This window comes from Agelaius phoeniceus, chromosome 17 (assembly GCF_051311805.1).
Source record: "Agelaius phoeniceus isolate bAgePho1 chromosome 17, bAgePho1.hap1, whole genome shotgun sequence".
Lineage (NCBI taxonomy): Eukaryota > Metazoa > Chordata > Aves > Passeriformes > Icteridae > Agelaius > Agelaius phoeniceus.
In genome coordinates, this window is record NC_135281.1 from 1,360,522 (window position 1) to 1,380,904 (window position 20,383).

At 57.9% G+C, this 20,383-nt stretch overlaps 1 protein-coding gene across 8 annotated transcripts in view; it reads right to left on the reverse strand.

Annotated features, from left to right (window-relative positions):
- DLGAP4 (DLG associated protein 4) overlaps nucleotides 1-20,383 on the reverse strand; it is a 156,122-nt gene that overhangs the window by 60,446 nt on the left and 75,293 nt on the right. For 6 of the 8 annotated variants that reach the window (XM_077187358.1, XM_077187361.1, XM_077187363.1 and 3 more), the window contains exons 3-4: nucleotides 9,584-9,674; nucleotides 257-1,274 (exon numbers count right to left, since the gene is read on the reverse strand). In XM_077187358.1, the coding sequence (XP_077043473.1) occupies nucleotides 257-1,207 (951 nt within the window). In that variant the 5' untranslated portion in view covers nucleotides 1,208-1,274; nucleotides 9,584-9,674. The remainder of the gene's footprint in view (nucleotides 1-256; nucleotides 1,275-9,583; nucleotides 9,675-20,383) is intronic. The other 2 variants (XM_054644551.2, XM_077187360.1) reach the window with 1 other exon arrangement.

The following is a 20,383-nucleotide window of genomic DNA, read 5'->3' on the forward strand; positions in this document are numbered from 1 at the left end:
TCCACAGGGACTGGAGGCGCTGGGACTGTGCCGCAGCTGTGGGAGATGGACCCCATTAGTATCAGTGTCCCCACAGGAGGAGTAGGGGCCTGTTCCCAGGGCCCTCCCCAGCCCTCTCCTGGCAGTGTGACCCGAGCTGGCAGCTGAACCATCTGGAGATGTTGGATAAGGTCACACAGGTGCCCACCAAGAGGATGTCCCTGAGCTCCCGTGCTCTCCCTGCACGGAGCACCCCGGATTCCCCCGTGGCACCCACCTGCAGGTAGTGGTAGGCCAGGTCCTGGTGGCAGGACTTGGATTTGAGCAAGGCTTTGTCGATGGTGGCGGAGGCCTTCTGGCACACCTCCCGGGCATGGCTGAGTGTCAGCGTGGACCAGGAGCCCCGCTTGATGTAGTTGGAGTCGTTGTTGATGGGGATATTGGTGCAAGGGGTGACCTTGAGGTCGTTATTGCTCTTGGAGGATTTCAGCATGTGCTCGCTGATGGTGTTGTAGGCGTGCATGAAGTACTTTGGCTGGCTGTGGTCGGGCTGCCGGCCCAGTGTCATCAGCCCCATGGGGTTGCGGTAGCTGCAGGTGTCGCTGTCCAGGTTGTCATCGGAGCTCCACCAGCCCGAGATGTTGGACCTGGTCCTGCGCTTGGGCTCGGAGGTCTTTGCCCGGTCCTTGCTCTTGCTCCTCCGGTTTTGCTTGGTGTCATCTGCCCCCTTCTTCCCGTTCACGTTGCCCTTGGCGGGGCCCTCCAGGGACTGGGACTTGGCAAAGAGCTTCTGCACGGAGTGCACCAGGTGCCGGATGCGGCCCGGGCTCTCGCTCCGGTGCTTGGCGTCGCTCCGCTGGAACTGCAGCGTGCTGAAGCCATCCCTGTGGATGGGCAGCTGCTTCTCAAACTGGTCGAGGAGGTTGGCAGGCAGGCGGTTGATCTTTGTGGCTTGGGCGTGGCTCGGAAAAGGGTTTTCATCCGGGACCTCGAAGTGGGAGTTGTAATGGATGCGGGGGAAAGTGCTGCTGTTGGAGATCTGGTTGTTGAGCGGCAGGAGACAGTCTCCGTGTACGGTGTTCTGGGCCGGGAATCGGGGATCCATGGTGAAGGAGTCGGTGGGGCTGAGGAGATAAGGGTTCCTGTCCTGGGGGGCATAAAGAGAGTCTTGAGGGGAGTCCAGGTTTTCGGAGAGATGGCGGCTTCTGTTGTCTCCTAAGCCCTTCATGGTCCCGGTGCTTCCTAGACCATGGCTCAGGGACGGTGTGGCAGAGCCCTCGCAGACCTCCCTGTAGCTGGAAGAAGAGACCAGATGTTGAGAGACCACTGTGAACCCCTCTGGCACCCCTCTCCTCACTGGGGGCACATCCCTGTCCCCCTCTGAAAGCAAATGCCACCACGGTTAAGGGACAAAGGAGAGAAGCAGGATGGCAGAGGCAGGAGGGGAGGAGAAGGGGTCTGAGACCAGGGGCTGGAGAGAGCAGGCCCAGCAGAGGAGGGACAGGATTCACGTTCCCACTGCAGCTGCAGCGCTCGTGTGCCTCAGTGCCCAGCCACAGGCTGCTCAGCAACACTGCTGCTGCTGCTCTGCTGCTGCACGTGGGATTGAACAGCGTGACAGAGGCACTGCCAGCAGGTCCCTGCTCTGTCCATCTGCTCAGCTGGGAGGAAAGCCTGCTGTCAAAGCCCAGCAGGTCCTGCTGAGCCCAGCCAGTCTGGAGCTGAGCACCCCAGCTTTGCAGGGTGCCTGGTGTTCCCAGGTGATGGATCCCAGGGCTGGCACAGCTCCCACAGCTGTGCTAATGTGACACCATTGCAAACACCTCTGCTGCCTTCCTGGCAGGTTCTGCCCTGGAGCACAGCGTGTCAGTAGCTCCATAGGAGCTGAGGTGTTTCTGAGCACTCAGAGCCTGACCTGAGAAGCTGTTGGCTGCTCAGACGATTATTCCTGCTGGGCTGCACCACTCCTGAGGAGCTGTGTCACCGGTGCCACCCTCCCAGCCAGCCCCTCTGTCCCCTCTGCCACAGTGAGGGGCTGGGGTTGGTCCTTCCTTTTAGCAGATACAGAATCCCTGTGGGTGGTGGAAAGGCAGCTGGATCCCCCGAGGGATCCTCACTGAATATCTCCCCAGTGGTCTTGCCCCATCCTGCTTGGTTCAGAGGGATCCTCATCTTTACTGTGTTATAAAGGGAAAAATGACAAACCTTTTGGGTTTGCTTAAAAGAAAAATCAATGAACATTTATCTGAGTTGAGCTGTCAATCAACAAGTTGATTTTCCATACTCAAAACTTAAAATCACAGAGTGTATAAATGAACTCTTATTTCCTGTTACATTTTAGTTTAGTTTCTTAGTTCCTTTTTGGTTTAGTTTGAGTGTTGCTCAAAAAAGAGAGAGTGGCTTTTAAGAGATGCAGATGGTATGTCCCTGTGAGGAGCACAGGTGGCAGTCTGTGCTCCTGGCTTCTCCCTTTCAGCCATGAATGCGTCTCCAGTCTCCTCCAGGAACTTGTCCCCCACGTGCAGCAAGGCCAGCAAAGGGGTGTGGGAGTGGAGCGACCACTGCAGGGTGGCAGGAATCGACAGGCTCATCTTCCTCACTCAGGCAAAAATATATTAATAATGAAAAGCAGCCAGAGCTTTAAATAATTGTTTGGAAGCACGAAAGAAAAAGAAGTGGAATTTATTCCATGGCTTAATGGGCTTTGCAGTCTCCATTTAACTCTGTCACTCCCAGTGGGTTGGCAGAGCCAAGCTGGGCTTTGTAAAGCTGCAGCAAGCACAGCCTGTGCTTCCAATCCTGCTCCAATGGAGACCCCAGTCCCCCTCCCCTGAGCCCTGCTCAGAGGGTCCTGCCCAGGCTGACCTCAGCCCACCTGCCCTGGGCACTGCCCACCGCTCCCTGCACCCATGGCAACTTCCCAGCACTGGGCATCCCTGGGCATCCCGGGCCCATGGGGCTGGTCCTGACCCAGGCCCTGCAGAGGCTGCACGGCCCCATGCAGTGGCTGCTCCTTTCCTCCTGCTGAGCTGCTCCAGCAGCCTTCACCTCCAAGCTGTGCCCTGCCCCTGCTGGGCTGTGCTGCTCTGGGAGTGAAGATTGGCCCCTCTGCCCCACACAGACAGTGCCCAGGCATTTGGGGATGGGGACATGGCCTTAGCTGGGAAGTGTTGACACCAAACCTGACCTTTCTGCCCAAACATCAAATGCAGCTTTAGCCTTGATGGGGCCCAGCTGCTTCTGGTCCCTGTGGGTGCAATCCTAATGCCCCTGTAATTCCCCTGTGGGTGCGATCCTAATTCCCCTGCAGGTGTGATCCTAATTCCCGCTGTACTCTCCAGCAGCATCAGCCCCCTGGAGTCCCCTGCCCATGGGACCCACTGGGCTGGTGGATCTGGGGTGGTGCTGGCTGGGGGGTGCCAGCAGGGAGGCTCAGGTGTGCCAGCTGGCACCCACAGTGCCCACAGAGCAGGGACAGAGAGTCCCAGGTGATGTTCCCAGAGGAAACCCTCCAGGCAGAAGGGAAGGATGGGGTGTAGGACAGGCTCCAGGCTGAGCTATTGATCTGAATTCCAGATGGCTTTGGATGGCCAAGCTCCACCTGCACACCTTGGAGAGAAGCCCTGCAGGAGGCAGAAGCTCAAATCCTCCCTGAACACCACCCAGGCTCAGCTCTGCCTGCCACAGCCACTCTCCCTCCCCTTCTTCCCCCAGTAAATCCCAGTAAAATCCTTCCCTTGTGCCCAGGGCCCTCCTGCTCCAAGAGATGCTGTGGAACCAGGCTCACAGGAACCACCACAGGAACCAGGCTCCCTGAGGAGACTTCACACCCTGATTTGATTACAAAGGGATGTCTTTGGATATTGATAGTAAATACATCTTTGCCTTCTGAGAACAGGTGATATTTGAAGCAGGAATCTCTTCCTAAGGCAGCCCATGACTGCCTTGTGCTCACTGGGTTCCAGATAAACTCAAACTGCCTTAAGAATCAAAGGAAGTAGGGCCATGAAATGGAATGAAGCAATGCAGATCAATGCCGTGCAGTGAAGGTCTGGTGTGCACAGGAGGAGGAGAAGAGCTAAGGCCAGGCTGGTTCCAGGTGCTGGAGAGGCAGAGGGGCAGGGAGGAAACCCTGAGGGGCTGGGGGATGAGTGGGAAAGGAGAGAAGAGAAAGTTTTGGAGGGGCAGGAGCAGAAGAGGTGGGAAGGTGGGAGCAGGGGAGCTCCCTCTCTCCCAGACTGGTTTCCCCCTGCCAAGGGTGGGCACTCACTTCTGTGTGGCAGAGTTCACTGCTCCCTTCTGCTGTGGGGCTGCCCCAGGTGTGATCCTGCAGCCTGTCCTGTCTGCTCCAGGATCCCTTCCCTTGGCAGCAAGGGAGGTGTGAGGTGCATCCCTGCTGGGGGCACATTCTAGTGCCCACCATGGTGTCTTTGCTGCCTCCTCTGGCAGCTGGCCTCCCTCTAAGAGGGATTAAACTGTTTTTCTACATTTCAATTACCCTCTGCAATCCTTGGCACTTTGTTAAGACATGGGGACAGGGAAAGGAAAAGTCCAGTAAGAGCTTCCCCACCGTCTTTTGGATTTGGAAGAATGGACAAAGCTTGAAACTAAATCTCCCAAATCCAAGATCCTGCAGCTCACAGACTGTCAAGGGCTGTCTCCTGGGACAGGTGTCAGCCCAGTGTCCCTGCTGTGTCACCCTGCCCTGAGCCAGGCACCCAAGCAGGGGTGGTCAGCCCTGCACCACAGAGGGGACACCAGGGTCACTGCAGGAGAAGACCTGTCCAGCAGAGGGTCCCAGAGGGGCTGCCAGGGCCAGGACAGGACCCCTGAGCCCATGGAAGGGACTGGTTTCACCCCATTACCTCTGTTCCCCTCAGTCTATTTCCTCAGGACTGCCCTTGCTCTTCCCAGTGGCTTTGCTGATGCTCAGAGGGGATGCACTGACCTGACCTGAGCTGATTTATGGCACTTTTGTGTGTACCTGACCCCGGCCAGATGCAGCTTCAGGGCCTGGTTCACAGCCTGCAGGTTTGGGTGAGCTGTACCCAACCCACCTCCAGCAGCACCTCCAGCAGCTCCAGACACCAGGCAGGGCCTGGAACCACAGAACAGAATTCCTGGGTGGTTTGGGGTGCAGGGACCTTAAAGTCCATGGGCAGGGACACTTTGCACTAGACCTGGAAGGTTACTCCAAGCCCCAACCAACCTGGCCTTGGACACTTCCAGGGATAGGTCTCCAGGCAGTGAGGCACCACAGGCTGTGATCAGCTTCTGGCTGGGGCTCTGCACCACAGGGGAATTGGGCAATGCCACTGCCCACCATGCCCCTCCTCAACTCCTGGGGTGGACGTGGCTTTCAGAAGATGCTGCTCTATTTCTATTGTCTTCAATGCTGCAAATCCACCTTAGACCAGCTTAGCTGAGGGCACAGAGAAGGCAGAGGATGGGGCAGACTCCCTGCCCTCTCACAGCCTCACCCCACTGCTCTCTGCTCCAGGATCTCTCTTTTCAGCTGGCTGGCATTTGCCAGCCCAAACCATGGCAGAGGCCCTGGGCAGGGCTCAGTCCTTCTCACCAAGCCTGCCAGATCCCAGGGAGCTCTGAGAGCACTCCACACTCACCCAGATTTCTGCCCCTTGTATGTGCATGTTGTAGCCAGAAGTGTTCCACAGGTGTGTGGATGTGGCACTTGGGGACACGGTGTAGGGGTGAAGGTGGCAGTGCTGGGTCAGTGGTCAGACTCCATGGAGGCCTTTTCCAACCTCACTGGTTCCATGGGGGCACATCCAGCTCCATGTTGCTGTGGGGTGTGTGTGACACAGTGCTGTGTGTGACACAGTGCTGTGTGTCACACATCATGGCTGCCCAGGTGTACGGGCTCTGGGGGGGTGCACCTGTGACTGGGGTGCCCTGGGTGTTTCAGGGCTCCTGCAGAACCAGGGAGTGCTGGGCTGGGGGCTCATTTCACCCTCCAGGGCAGCTCTGTGCTGCCTCCCTGCTGCCTTTGCCCCTGCCCTTGGCACACAAATGCCACACAAGGACTCCCTGTCCCCTCCCTGGCCACCCCGCTCTCCTGATGCAGCCATGGCTGCCACAGCTGAGCCATGCCTTGGCCCAGAAAAGGGCACATGAAGAGCTCCCCACGTGGAGCTGAGGCCCTGGCACAGGGTGCCCAGAGCAGCTGTGGCTGCCCCTGGATCCCTGGAATGTCCAAGGCCAGGCTGGATGGGGCTTGGAGCAGCCTGGGACAGTGGGAAGTGTCCCTGCCATGGCAGGGGGTGGGACTGGATGGCTTCAAGGTCCCTTCCTACCCAAACCATTCCAGAATTCCCTGGTTCCCTGGTTCCATGTACTACTGAGGCAGGGCTGGCCAGAAAGGGCTGGGAGCCACTTGGGTGATGCTCAGGAGGGGCTGGCAGCACATCAGGAGATGCAGCAGCCTGTGAAACGGGACTGCCTGGAGCACACATCCTCCAGGAGGAAGCCACCCCGGGCTGATGGGGCTGAGGGCACCCTTGGGGTCAGCCTGTCCTGCCCTCTGCCCATCAGCTCCTCCAGGGCTGCACATCCCCCGGCCCAGCCATCCAGGCTGGCTGCAAACACAGAGGTGCCTTTTGTACCTGGAGCCAGCAGCTCGATAAACACGGGCTGCAATCCGGGGAGGTGATTTGCCACCTGCAGGGGGAAAATGCCTCCCTCTCCTGCTGCGGGAAGCTGAAAGGATCTGCGAGCTGTGCTGCAGGTGACGTGGGCCTGCCCACGCGGAGCCCAGCGTTCCCTGAATTAGCAGGAGCTCTGGATGTGCTGCTGGGGCCGCTGCCTGCCAGAGCCCTGCATTAATGATGATTCAGAGTTCACAATCTGATCGTGGCCGATAAAAATAGCTGGAACAATTCCTTACACAACAGAGCCCCCTCCCGCCACGCTGCTCCGGGGATGCTGGGCAGAGCCGTGCTCAGGGATGGGCAGCAGAGAGCACTGCCCATCCTGGGGTGGAGGCAGGGGCTCCTGAGGAGGAGTTAATGCCACCCACCGTGACAGTGCCACCAGGGAGCCAAGCACAGCAATGGAGGGGACAGCGGCTTCCAGCAAACCAAGTGTGTCACCTTTTGGGATCCCTGCTCAGGGGACAGGGAGTCCTCAGTGGGTCTGCCCAGTGCCTAAGGATGTCCAGGGCTCAGCCTGCTAGGCAGGTGAAATGCAGCCAGTGCCAGCCTGAGCTTGGCAGTCTGATCCCTCAGCTGCATCCCTGGGCAAGGATTTCCCCATATCCCTCCTCATGTGGGAATACATGGCTGGTGCCCTTTGAATGAGGCATCTACACACAGCTCCTGAGGCCCCATAACAGCTGAACACCAGTGGGTGATGAGAAGGATGGGATCTGACTGGCACCATCCCAAAATGACAAAGAGTAATTTATCTTAAGAACTCTAACTACTAAACTCTAACTACTATTTTTTTGCCTTTTTTTTTTGTTTTGTTTTGGTTTTGTTTGTTTATTTTTAATCTACCAGCAAAACCAAATGCTGTGAAAGTCAAAGGCTGTGATATGCCAAAGATTTTTGACTTCAGGTGTTGTCTAAGCTGCAGGAACAGATGAACTCCTGAGAGAGACAGAGAACTTATTTCCATGCAGATGTCACTGGAAATATAACCAACTCTCCAGGGAACAAAACCCCAGAAATTCTGCAACCTATTTGTCTGTCCCTAAATAGAAGTTTCTCAAAGTTCTCTGTGAGACGGGATTTGCTCTGAATCAGGAAATGCAAAGCATTAAGTAGGTCAAATGAGACAAATGAGACAGATAAGAAAGGGAATTTTCAGGAAGGGAGCAGGACAGCTGATGAGGTGGCTGGAGGGGAGGGACCAGGGCAGGAGCTGGATTGTTGCCTTTGAAACCCACCTGCAGCCTCTGCTGCCTTGCAGAGCACTCGGGGCACAGGCTGGTGACCACATGGGGCATGTTCCAGCTTGGCTGGAAGAGCAGCTAATGAGAAAGAACATCCTGGCCCAAAGCCAACCTGTTCTGGCCAGTGGTGTTCAAGGTTGGTGTTCAAGGGGTCTGGAGGGGGTGAGGGGGTGTCTGCACAGCCCCCAGGGAGCGAGTGTGGGATGCAAAGCCCTCAATGCAAAGCCCTGACCACGGCTGCCCTTGGGCTGCCTCTGTCCTACTCCCAGGGGTGGAGGTGTCCAGCCTTGCACTGAGAACTTGGGACCCAGGCAAGGCAGAGACTCTGCTTGGCCTCCTGTGCTGCCAGCCTGCCCTGACCCCATCTGAGCCCTCCTGCCTCTCTGTGCTGCCAGAGCCATCAGCAGCCCCAGGGCCACAGCCCCAGTGCCCATCCCAGGGCACAAAGACCGCGCTGAGGAGGAGGAACTTCAGCCTGGAGAGGAGGAGACTGAGGTCAAACTTCATTGGAGTCTTCGAGGAGGAGGAACTTCAGCCTGGAGAGGAGGAGACTGAGGTCAAACTTCATTGGAGTCTTCACGGGGGGAAGGTGCTGAGCTCTGCTCTGTGTGACCAGTGACAGGACAGGGAATGGCTGGAGCTGGGCCAGGGCAGGCTCAGGCTGGACACCAGGGAAAGGTTCCTCATCCAGAGGGTGCTGGCACTGCCCAGGCTCCCCAGGGAATGGGCACGGCCCTGAGGCTGCTCCCCAAGGAGTGTTTGGACAGTGCTGCCAGGCACAGGCTGGGACTGTTGGGGTGGCTGTGCAGGGTCAGAGTAGGATCAATGATCCTTGTAGGTCCCTTCCAACTCAGCTCATTCCATGATTCTCTGTGTCCTTGCCCTTAATGTGTGTGGCAGAGTCGTTACAGGATGCTCTGAAAGGCTGTGACTGTCACTGCTGCACCACCAGCTGAGCAAGGACCTTCCTGTGCTCCAGGGCAGAGGTTCCCGCTCCCTAAATCTCCACACGAAGGCAGGCAGGGCCCTGCCTGCATTTGGGATGCAGCCTGGAGATGCTCTTGGCACTGGCTTTGCTCAGGGCCTCAAACAAAGCAGCTCCTGTCGCCTGAGGGTCCTGGGATGAAGAGGAGCAGGAGGAAGAGGCAGCAGCTCCCTGTGCCCTCCCTTCGGAGCCGGGCTGGGCCCGTGCGCAGAGCTCGGAGCTCGGAACATTTCCTTTGTCTCAAAGTGGGTCAGGCGGAGGCGTGACGTTACCATGGCAATGGGCAGCAGATTTCATAACTTTATTTTGTGGGGCGTGGCGCAGGATTCGCCAGGAGACGGAGGGAGGGTTGTCATTGAATCACCCTCCAGCTTCTCTTCCCCAGGCTGCTCCTGCAGGAGCTCCACTGCCCCTTGGGCACACGCACAGAGCCGGGGCTGTGCCCCCCGGGCCCCTTGGGAGTGCCAAAGCCACACAGGGCCATCCCAAAGCCACCCCAGGACCATCCCAAAGCCACTCTGGGGCCATCCCAAAGCCACCCTGGGGCCATCCACAGCCACCCCAGGGCCATCCCAAAGCCACTCTGGGGCCATCCCAAAGCCACCCAGGGCCATCCCAAAGCCACCCAGGGCCATCCCAAAGCCACTCTGGGGCCATCCCAAAGCCACCCAGGGCCATCCCAAAGCCACCCCGGGTCCATCCCGTACCTCTCAGCTTGCTGGGCTCAGCACTAGGCCAGACTCAGCATCCTGAGCACCGTGTGTCCCTCTGGGCTCCAGGGCTGTCCCTCATGAAGACCTGCAGGGCAGAGAGAAAAGGGGCCGTGTCCTCCCAGGGATCAGAGAGGTGTCTGTGATCCCTGTGATCAGAGTTCATCTCCCTGACAAACATCCCACAGCCCAATGCTGCAAACACTCGACTGCTCTGCCTGATACCCAGGCTGTGTCCAGCAAAGGGCAAATGGCAGAGGGGGAGGCAGAGGCAGTGCCCACAGGATGGGGAAAGATGTGGGAGTGAGTCCTGTGTCACTCTGGTGTCACATGGACTGAGAGGCTGAGCTGGAGATCAGCCAGGTGGGGAGGAGAACATCCAAAATGCTCCTTGCTGAGGGCTCAGGCCTAGGCAGAGCCCCTTTGTGGGAAAGTGCTCTTTGTCTTCCCTTCCCTTGTTTGTTTATGATGGACTCAGCCCCTGCAGTCCGTGGCGATGCCAGGAGCCACTGAGCTGGGCAGGGGGATCCTGTCACCCTCTGTGCCTCAGCCTCTGGGCTGTCCCCTTTGAGCCGAGCCCAGGGAGGCAGGAGGGACAATCCTGGGGACAATCCCCCTGCCTAGGGTGGCAGATGGCACCTCTGGTGCTCCCCTTGCTGTGTCCCAGCACAGCAGAACCTGCTCTGACTGTCACCTCCAGCTGCTCATGGCAGCTCCCACTCAGCCTCTCCCATCTGGTCACTAGGTGCTACTGTGCTGCAGCTAAAGCCTGCTGCTTCCTCCTTCCCTGCCACCCAACCACGCTGCAAACCATGGCAAAAATGCTCCCTCTGTGAAAAACCAGCTAAATAAATCTGGGAAACCCCCCCATGTTTCTTAGTGTCCCCAAAACCCCACTGCCCCACAGAGAACACAGCCTGAGTTATCCACTCAGTGGTGTTGGGGTTTGCCTTGATGAGCACCCACAGCCTGTCTGCCCTGCACTGGGAGCTGCTGGGGCAAACTGGGCAGCTCCTGCTGCAGGGAAGGAGGGGTTGGAAATGGCATGGGAACCAAAACAGGAGTTAGCCTTCCTAGGACAGCTTTTTCATTCCCACTTGAATGGAGGAGGCCATCTAGGTTTGAGAAGGTCTGTGAAAGCTCAAAGAGGGGTGAAAATAGGTGAACCCCAGTTTCTTGGCTCAGATGGAAGGCTGGGACAAGGACACAAATGTCAGCAATTTTTCTAGGAAAGCCAGATCCAGGTGCTGGGCTTGACTCCCCCCCCCTGGTGATGCAGAAGAGGAGCAAACCCAGAGATGAGGCAGCAGCTCTTTGTCCCCAGAATGGAGAGATGGGCACTGCAGTGCTCCTGAGGCCCCACTGTGCCCCTGCCACACCCAGCCAGAGGGGCTTCTCCTGCCTGGGGCACACCCAGCCCGGGTGCCTGGCTGGGGCACCGTGCTCTCCTCAGACAGGCCCAGCAGCCTCCTGGAACCTGTGCCAAGGAAGCAAAGCCTGGGGAGATGGAGAGGCACAGTGCAGGCAGAGAACAGAGGACTGTGCTCACTCCAAGGCCCTCAGAGGGGATATCCCAACAGACAGAAGAATGGGAAGCCTGGGCAGATCAGCAGACTGGCCTCCTAAAGTGGGTACAAACCCTCATCACCTCCCCACTGTGGCCCAGCACTGCAGAGGGAAATGCTAAAGCAAAGGGATGTGTGCTGGGACAGCTGAGCAGGGCATTTGCATCTGTCCCCACAGCTCCCCTGCCTCCTACACCAACACCCCCCTCTCTCCCCTGACTTTCTTGCTGCTGCTGGGCTGTGAGGTCAGAGCCCGAGGCTGCGACAGAGTGAGGCACATGTGGCTTCACCCAGCCCAGGAGGCCTCTGCTGTGGCCCAAGGGACACCTCCCCAGCCCAAAGGCAGACATTCCTGGGCTCAGGGGTGTCCCTGAGGTGGCTGTCAGCACACTGTGTGTGCCAGGATGAGCTGTGGCAGGGCCAGGTGCCACGGGCTGCACTGCACAGTCACTGCACTGGCACTGCCTGGCCCTCTCACAGCTTCTCCACGGCAAAGGGAATTCCAGCACTGGGAGCTGTGTTGAGTTTGAGCCCATGGTGCAGACAGCAGAGCCACCAGCACAGCCAGGATCCATGGCCAGTGCTGCCCCCAGTGTCAGCACCCAGCTGTCTCTGTCACCCACTGTGTGACAGTGCCCTGCTCTAGTGCCACCAGTGCTGGGATGGAGGGCAGCACCACCAGAGCCACTGATGGCCACCATGGAGCCAGCAGCACCTTCTAGGGATGCCCCAGCACCCTCCTGGCTGCACAGGCACCAGCACCCAGCATCCTGTAGCAGCAGTGGTGACCATTGGGAGGGAAGTGCCTGTTCAGAGCTTGCACCCCCATCACATCTGTGTGTGTCACCAGCACTCTCAGGGTGCCTCAGGCCCCCAGGAACAGCCAATCCTGGCACCCCCTGGCACATCCAACAGGTGGGAGAAGCAGGGCCTGGGTGCCAGGCCTCCCCTCACCCAGCAGGTTCCTCCAACTAAACAAGGTCATTGAAGCTCTGGAGCAAGAAGCATTTTGGTGTGGAACACTGTTTTTCCCTTTGCATGCTGTTCTTGCACAGAGAAAATGGCACCATAATTGCTTTTAATTAATATCAGCATCAACGCCCAAGAAAATGCAAATGAGCAATTGTGTCAGCAGCCCAACCACCTGATGTTACCAACCAGCCAGACACCTCCAGTGCCCCTTTCCTCCTCCCTCCACCCAGACACGTCCATTGTCCCCCTGTCCCTGCCTCCATTGTCCCCCTATCCCTGCCTCCATTGTCCCTCTGTCCCTTCCTCCACTGTCCCCCTGTCCCTGCCTCCACTGCCCCCCTGTCTCTGCCTCCATTGTCCCCCTGTCCTTGCCTCCACTGTCCCTCTGTCCCCCTCCATTGTCCCCCTGTCCCTGCTTCCACTGTCTCCCTGTCCCTGCCTCCACTGTCCCCCTGTCCCTGCCTCCATTGTCCCCCCTGTCCCTTCCTCCACTGTTCCCCTGTCCCTGCCATGCTCACAGCAGGGTGCTCTCAGCTGGGTGTGAGGGGTGGGATGGAAGCTGCTGTGTGGAAGGACAGGAGAGGGGCTGGAAGCCCAGGGAAGGGGATTGGGAGCAGGGGCCCAGCTGGGGCCCTGCTTTTCCAGGCAGTGAGGGCACGGGATGCCAGAGGAAGCAGTCAAGGGTCCATCCAGGACCCTGCTCTGCTCAGGGGTGCCTTGCTGATGAACTGATGCCCCTTCAAGACAATTTTGGTGAATGGGGTCTCAGATGCTCTGCAGCCAAGCCTCACTGGAGAATCAGCTGGTGATTATTGTCCTCTTGGTCTAAGGGAGGAGGCCACAGCCTGCCCTGCTGCAGCCTGGGTGGTTCTGTGTGGCTGGAGAAGGCCTTGAAGGGATGGATCTGGTGCTCCTGGTCCCACCTCAGAGGTGGCTGCAGGTTGGTGATGAAATATGAAGCATCAGTGTCTGCTGGGGCCTCCTGAGGAAGGCAATGGGGTTTCAGCCCAGTGAGCAGATGAGGAGGGCAGGGTGGTCCTTCCCCTTCTGCCGCTCCAGGGCCACACTGGTGTGCTCACAGCCAGGGCACAGCAAGGCCAGCAGAGCTGGGCAGGTGCAGGTGGTGCTGGGATCTAATTCTAGGGAAAATCCTGTGGAATGTTACAGCTCAAACAGCAGCATCTTGGGATGGTCCCTGTGAGAAGAGAGGACCCTCCCAGTCTGGGCTGTCACCTCCTGTTCCTTCCTGTTCTCCTCCAGATTTGGAAGAGCCTCAGCAAACCACCCACAGCTGCTTTTGGTAAACCTGAGAGGAGATGAAGCCTCCATGCCAGGGAACTGGCACAGTGACCTGGCAGCCAGCCCAGAGCTGGACCCAGAGCTCTGTGAAAAGGCTGAGAGTCCCTGTGGGATCCTATGAGCACAGCAGGGAAGCTGCAGGGCTGGGGGATGAGCAGGCCTGGCACAGGGGCAGGGAGGAAAGGGTGAGGAGCAGGGCACAGCCCCACAGGCAGGTGCCCAGCAATGGCAAGGGGCTGAAAAAGGGCCCCTTCCTCCTGCTGCCACCCCTCCTGCTGCTGTCCCCAGACTGAACCCCCTCTAACACTTGGATTTACAGACTGTAAGATCAGGGACAGACATTGCCAACCTTTCTGAAAGTGGCCACAACACCATTGTGTGCAAATCCAGCAAGAGAACTAATGAAAATAAATATACATGGGCTCTTGTAATCTCTGCACCACTTCTCAGGGTAAAACAAATGCATTGAGCTCCTTTGGGCATCCCAGAAAGAATCACCAGGGAGGATGTTTGGGGCTGAGCTGGGGGCAGCACCTCCAGGGAAGGACAAGAGGCTGCTTGGAGAGAGGGGAGAGCACAGGTGAGGTATGGCTGAGCATAAGGCAGGAGATTTGTAGGCAGGATTAAGATCCTTCTGAGGAGGCATGGAAGGAAAAATATGTGTGTGAAAACACCAGAGGGAACAATGGAGCAAAGGTGGGAAGGGTGGGAAGTCCTGCTGAGCTGTGAGGAAGGTGCTCCCCTCCCCAAGCCCAGAAGGTTCCCACGCAGATGCCTCGTCAGCAGGGTCCTGTTGGGGCAGGGCAGCAGGGAAATGAGGTTACAGCACATGGAATGGGCTGTTCCTGCTCCTGTCCCTGCTCTCCTGACAGGAGGGTGTCCTGAGCACAAGGACAACACACACTGATCCTGCTGAAGATGGAAGTTGAAGTCAGCGAGAAGCTGAGGCAAAGATCCACCCTGACAACTCCTACAGGTCAAACCCCACATCAATGTCAACAGTGATTCCTCTCAGTGTCCTTGGGGACAGAGTGGGGACCTGACAGTAGCACTCCTTTATACACAGGGGGACCTACCAGACCTTGGAGGCACCTCCTCAAGGAAGAAGAGTGACTTTGAGTGCCTGAAATCTGTTTGATTTGAAAGAAACATCACCCTCCCTTCTGCTGAGGTCTTATATTAAATTTGCTGGCACCAATTTACTAAATAAACACTGAGATAAGCTCTGCTCTACTCAACTGGTTCAGATTAGGTATTAGACAAAACAGTTTCACTGAAAGAGCAGCCAGGCACAGGAATGAGCTGCCCAGGGAGGAGGTGTGGAAGTGTTCAGGAGCCACTGGGATGAGGCACACAGGGATGTGGGGTGGCTATGGTGGGACTAGGTTGATGGCTGGACTTGGTGATCTTGAAGGTCTCTTCCAAGTTGAGGATTCTGTGAGAAGGGAGCATGGCCAGGCCAGCAGCCCTGGAGGGCAGGGGAGGGCACTGAGGGTGGGGGTTACCTGTCCTTGGCATGGGAACAGCAGCAAACAGCCCCGAGATCCCAGGGCAGGAATGGGGGAAGGAGCTGGAAGGAGCAGAGCTGAGCCTCTCCCTCCAGGCAGTGAGACCTGTGCCCCCAGCAGGGAGGACAATGCTCCTGCTGAGGGACCCCAGGGGGGTGGCACATCCCCTCCCCAGGGCCCATCAGGGCATGTCTGTAAAGCTGGGCAGCCTGGAATTGTGAGCAGGGATTCTGCACTGGGGCCACAGCCCAGGGACAGGAGCTCCCAGGAGAGGCAGGGCACACCTGAGGCTGGGGACTGCAGGGACCTGGGAGAGGCTTCCTGAGGGCATGGGGGTGTGGGACAGACCTCAGGACAGGAAATAGTGAGGGAGAAGAACAAACAGGAGGGACTGGGAGCCCTCACCTGCGTGACATCATGATGTGGAGAATAAAATTGGTCCAGACAAGGGACTTGGAGAGAAGAAATTCCCTAAGTGCCTTCCCACCAATGCCAGGGAGCCTGATAAAACACTCTGCTCACATATGGACAAGGATCTGACCTAGTTGTGCTCCTGAAACCTGGCTGGGAGCGTCACATAATTGGAGTGTTAAAACCAGCAAATGCTAAAATCAACAACTTCAGGGAGGAATGAGGGCGCAAAGGGGCATCAGATGTCATGGCAGGCAAGGTCAGCAGTTTGAGTCATACCCACCTGCAAAGCTCTCAGATCTGCTCCAGCAGAGGAGAAGAAGGTGCAAGAATGCACAGGGCCCTCCCCAGGCTGGCAGCTGCTCTGCCAGCAGCTCTGTGATCTGCAGGGGAAACAGGTTCCCTTGCTATGGGAGAGACCAGTGCTGAGCCTGCATCCCAGGGTGAGCCCACCAGGGGTGTGCAGGACACGGTGGCTCAACAGCTGGACACATCTGCACAGAATCCTGGCTAAGGTGAGACCCTGCCTCAGCCAGGGAAGGCAGAGGAGCAGGGCCTGTTTGGCACCCACAGTGCCCTACTGGAAGAGGGAGTCAGTTTATGGTAGCTGAGTGTCTGGGAGGATGGTCACAGAATCAGGGAGTCAGTAAAACCAGAAAAGCCCTCTGAGATCCCCAAGTGCAACCCTTAACCCAGCACTGCCAGGTCCACCACTAACCCATGTCCCCAGGTGCCACATCCCCACGTTTTTTTAACACTTCCAGGGATGGCGGCTTCACCAGTGCCCTGGGCAGCTGTGCCAGTGCCTCAGCACCCTCGCTGTTAAGAAATTTCCCCTAATATCCAGTCTGAGTGACTGTGGAAAAGAATGGAGGCACACTTCCCCAAAGCCAGAGGAAGGCTTATTTCCATTGCTACAGCTGCCCCTACACCCAGCCAGGGACTGTCCCTGGTGCTGCTGGCTCCTTGTGCAGCCCTGGGCTGAGCAGCACAGCCAGGGCACAGCGGGCTGGGACAGCCAGCCCGGGCTGCAATGGGGCTGCAGAGGGAAGAGAAGGCCAGAGGTGCTGCCTCAGAGCCACCTCCTGTGGCACCCAGCCTGTCCCCAGCCTGTCCCCACCAGGGAACCCTGGGTCCTGCTCCTGCCTGGGGTCAGGGGACAGAGCACAGCCCCTGTCCCATGTCCTGGCCCTGCTGGGAGCTGCCCTGCTCTCCTGTGCAGGAACACCTGAAGGATCTGTCCTGCTCCCTGTCCCTGACACTGCCTGTCTGCTGACCAGGGACAAAGGGCAGCATCTCTCATTGAGGCTGGGCACAACCTGACATGGCCACACCAAATTCAGCAAAAACCCCCTAAACCGGGTCAGACACACCACACAGGTGCCAGAAAGCTCCACGCTCGTGCAGTCCTGCTGAGAAGCCTCAGCTTTGTTCCTGCTCTGTCTCTGGCAGGGAAGGGACAAAGAAGCTCCTGGTGTGACTCCTGGGAGAAGCTGCAGCACCCATGGGAGCTGCAAACACCCGGCCTGGCCTGGAGCAGGTCCCTGCTCTGTGCTGGCCCCGAGCCCCGCGCTGAGGTGGTCACAGCAGCACCTTGGGCACAAGGGATGGAGCGAGGAGAGGCAGGGCAGGGCCGGCCCCGGGCTGGGCTGGGCTCTGGGGCTGGGCTCTGGGGCTGGGCTCTCTTCTCTGGCTGCTGTCACAGCGATGTCACCGCCTGCCGGCCACCAATTCATGGCAGTGCGGGGGAGGCGCGGGGCTGGTGGCCACAGGGTCGGGCTGGTGGCCACAGGGCAGCACTGGTGGCTGCCGGAGGAGGGGACGTGCCGTGCCCATCGGGGCTGCCCCAGCTCTGTCGCCGCGGAGCTGCCGTGTCCCTGCCGTGTCCCTGCCGTGTCCCCTCGGCAGTGTGGAGGATGCTCGTGTTCTGAGAGCAGGGAGAGCTCTGCAGGTGCTGCCTTTAACGATTACGATGAGTAATTCCCTTTCAGTCCTTTAATCAGTCGCTTTTAATTAGCGTGCCAGTTGTTTTTTCCTTAGCAAACAGCTCTTTCAATGAGGGTTTTCGCTGCATCTGCTGGGTTGGGAAAACACTGCTCCCTGATGGGGCTGTGCGCTCATTCTTTGGCAGGAGCTTCCTCCTGTGCAGGCTCTGGGTCTGGGCTCACGTGCAGAGCATGGCACAGGTCCTGCTCGTCCTTGGGAAGCCCCTTGTTGCCGGATGGAGCCATTCCTGGAGGTGCCCCATGCTGGTGGCATCCTGGACGTTGCTTTTTCCAGAGCCCCTCCTGCAGGCAGGGCCATCCTCCTCATCCACACCCCTTTTGGCCTTTGCCATTTCTCCTTTGAAACTCCCTTAGCTCTGTGACTCTGGTATCTCAGGGCAGCAAGTTCCCCAGGGGAATTCTGCCTGTGGAAGAGGATCCCAGCTTGGTCCCTTGGGATGCTTTGTCCCCTGGTGGGGAACAGAGTCCCCACAGCAGCCGCTCCCTGTGGGCCAGGCTCTGTTTCCCAGCTCCAGCCCCTCTGACAGACACAGAGGTGCCCTCACCTGCAGAGGTTTGTTCATGGTGCAGGTGTTTCCCTGCTGCTCTGCACATCTGGGCACTGCTGCCTGTGGGTCACCCAGCCCCACATTCAGAGCCAACACCCCAGTGCTCCTTCCCCTCCTCAACTCTACATCACTGAACTCCTCCTGACCTCATCCTACATCCATGTCAAGATCCAGCTCTTGGGCCAAAAGATTTGCTTCCATTTTCCCTTGAATAATAGCCTCCTTTTGGATGGGTTTTCCCTCTCCCTGGATAGGCTTTTCCCTCTCCTTGGGTGGACTTTTCCCTCTCCCTGGCTGGGTTTTTCCCTCTCCCTGAGTGGGTTTTTCCCTCTCCCTGGCTGGGTTTTTTCCTCTCCCAAGGTGGTCTTTTCCCTCTGCCTTCAGAGGACCCTGTCCCTTGCTCCTTTGCCCTCTGGAAGCTCTGTCTCTCCGAGGGGCCCCAGCCTCTTCCCTTTTCCTGCCCAGGGCAGGATGTCCAGACTGGCTCAGCTTCCCATGAGTCACCAGCAAATCCCAGCTTCCTTCTCAGGGCCCTGGCACCAGAGCCCTAATTACAGGGCAAGACTAGCGGAAACAAGCTTATTATTTACCAGGCTAATGAAAATTAATCATGCCTCCCCCTCCTTTCCTGGGAGAACAGTCACGGACAAGAAAGCAGATTATAAAAGCATTAGGGGTGCCTGCTGTGCTGGGCTCTGGCACTACCTGAGGGCTGTGTGGGGCTGTGTTTGCAGGTCACCTGGAACTCAAGGGTTAAAACTGCCCCCCAGTGCTGCCCGTTCTCCGCCCTGTCTGCTCTGGCTGAGGCTGGGCCCAGATGGAGCCCCCAGGCACTGCCAGCCAGGCTGGAGAGCCCTTCCCTGCCTGTCCAGGCAGCTGCTGGATCCCCAGGGCCTGGACCCCTCTGGCATCCTTGCAGAGAGCAGTGTGGGCTGCAGAGGGGCCCCAGCCCAGGGCAGTTCCCAGCACAGCCCAGTTTGCCCCATGCAGGCAGCCAGTGGCTCCAGGCTGCTGCACAAGGCAGGGAGATGATGGAGGAAAACATGACAAGGAATGGCTCATGTTGCACAGATGTGGAAAACCAGAGCACCCTGTACCCACTGGAGCCACTGGTTCTGGAGAGAGTGCTGCAGCAGAGGAATGAACTCTGGCAAATGCAAAACCCGCCAGCCTCACTCAAATTATCACCCCCACTCAAAATATCACCCTCACTGATAGAGGGGAAACTGAGGCATAGGATGGGGCAGGTCAGCCTGGAGACAGGGAGAGAGCTCCAGCCTGCTGAACCCTGCCAGGACCTGCCCCCATGGTCCACCTGGGGAAGGAGATCCCAGGGAGGCAGCACTGCACACCCAGTGCCCAGAGCTGCCCAGCCTGCCTGCCAGGCTGAGCACAGCCCTCCTTTTCCAGGCTTAAACATCTCCACACCCATGATCAGCCTCCCTCTCCCTGAGGCTGCACAGGCTGGGACTGGGGAAGGGACCAGGAAGGGGAAGATTGCCTGGATCAGGGTGTGGGATGGAGGGAAGGAGGTGAGGCCCAGGTTCCAGGGCTGGGCTGGAGAGCTGCTCCCTGCCAGGCCTGTCCAGGGCAGTGTTGCCCACCTCAATAATTAACTGTTGCTGTGAAGAAGACAGGAAATGAGCAGGAGGTCAATTTTCCATTTCCCAGTTGTGCATAATCAGTTCCAAGTACACAGCCTGCAAATAAATCTCCATCAGGCTCGTTACCTCTTAATTAACATCACCAGCTCCGACACGTACTGCCCAGCCCAGCCCCAGCCCCTGCCTATGTACAGTGACATGGAGCCAGGGCTGGCCATGGCTGCTGCGAATTCTCCAGCTGGAAATTCCAGCCCTGCTGTCCAACAGGCTGATCCTGCCCTGCTCAGACAGGAAAGCTCTGCTCCAGCATGGGGAGAGCTGCTGGATCTCTCCAGAACCAGCTGCTTTGGGGGCAGCTGGCACACACAACTGGAAGGAAGTTGGTGACACAACTGGAGTTTGTTTTCCTTTTGAATAGATTGGAATAAAGAAGAAAAGAAAGTCCTGTGGGTGAAACATTAGATTAGAGGGATGGAACCTCACTCATGAGGAAAGGCTGGGAGACCTGGGGGTGTTCAGCCTGGAGGGCAGAAGGATCCAGGGGGACCCCTGAGCCCCTTTCAGGGCCTAAAGGGGCTCCAGGAGAGCTGAAGAAGGACTTTGGACAAGAGCCTGGAGGGACAGGACAAAGGGAATGGCTTCCTACTGCCAGAGGGCAGGGACAGATCAAATAGGGGATAGGGAAAAATTTCTTCCCTGTGAGGGTGGGGAGGCCCTGGCACAGGGTGCCCAGAGCAGCTGTGGCTGCCCCTGGATCCCTGGCCAGGCTGGATGGGGCTGGGAGCAGCCTGGGACAGTGGGAGGTGTCCCTGCCATGGCAGGGGTGGAATGAGATGAGCTTCAAGTCCCTTTCAATCCAAACTTTCCATGATTCTCTTTCCCAT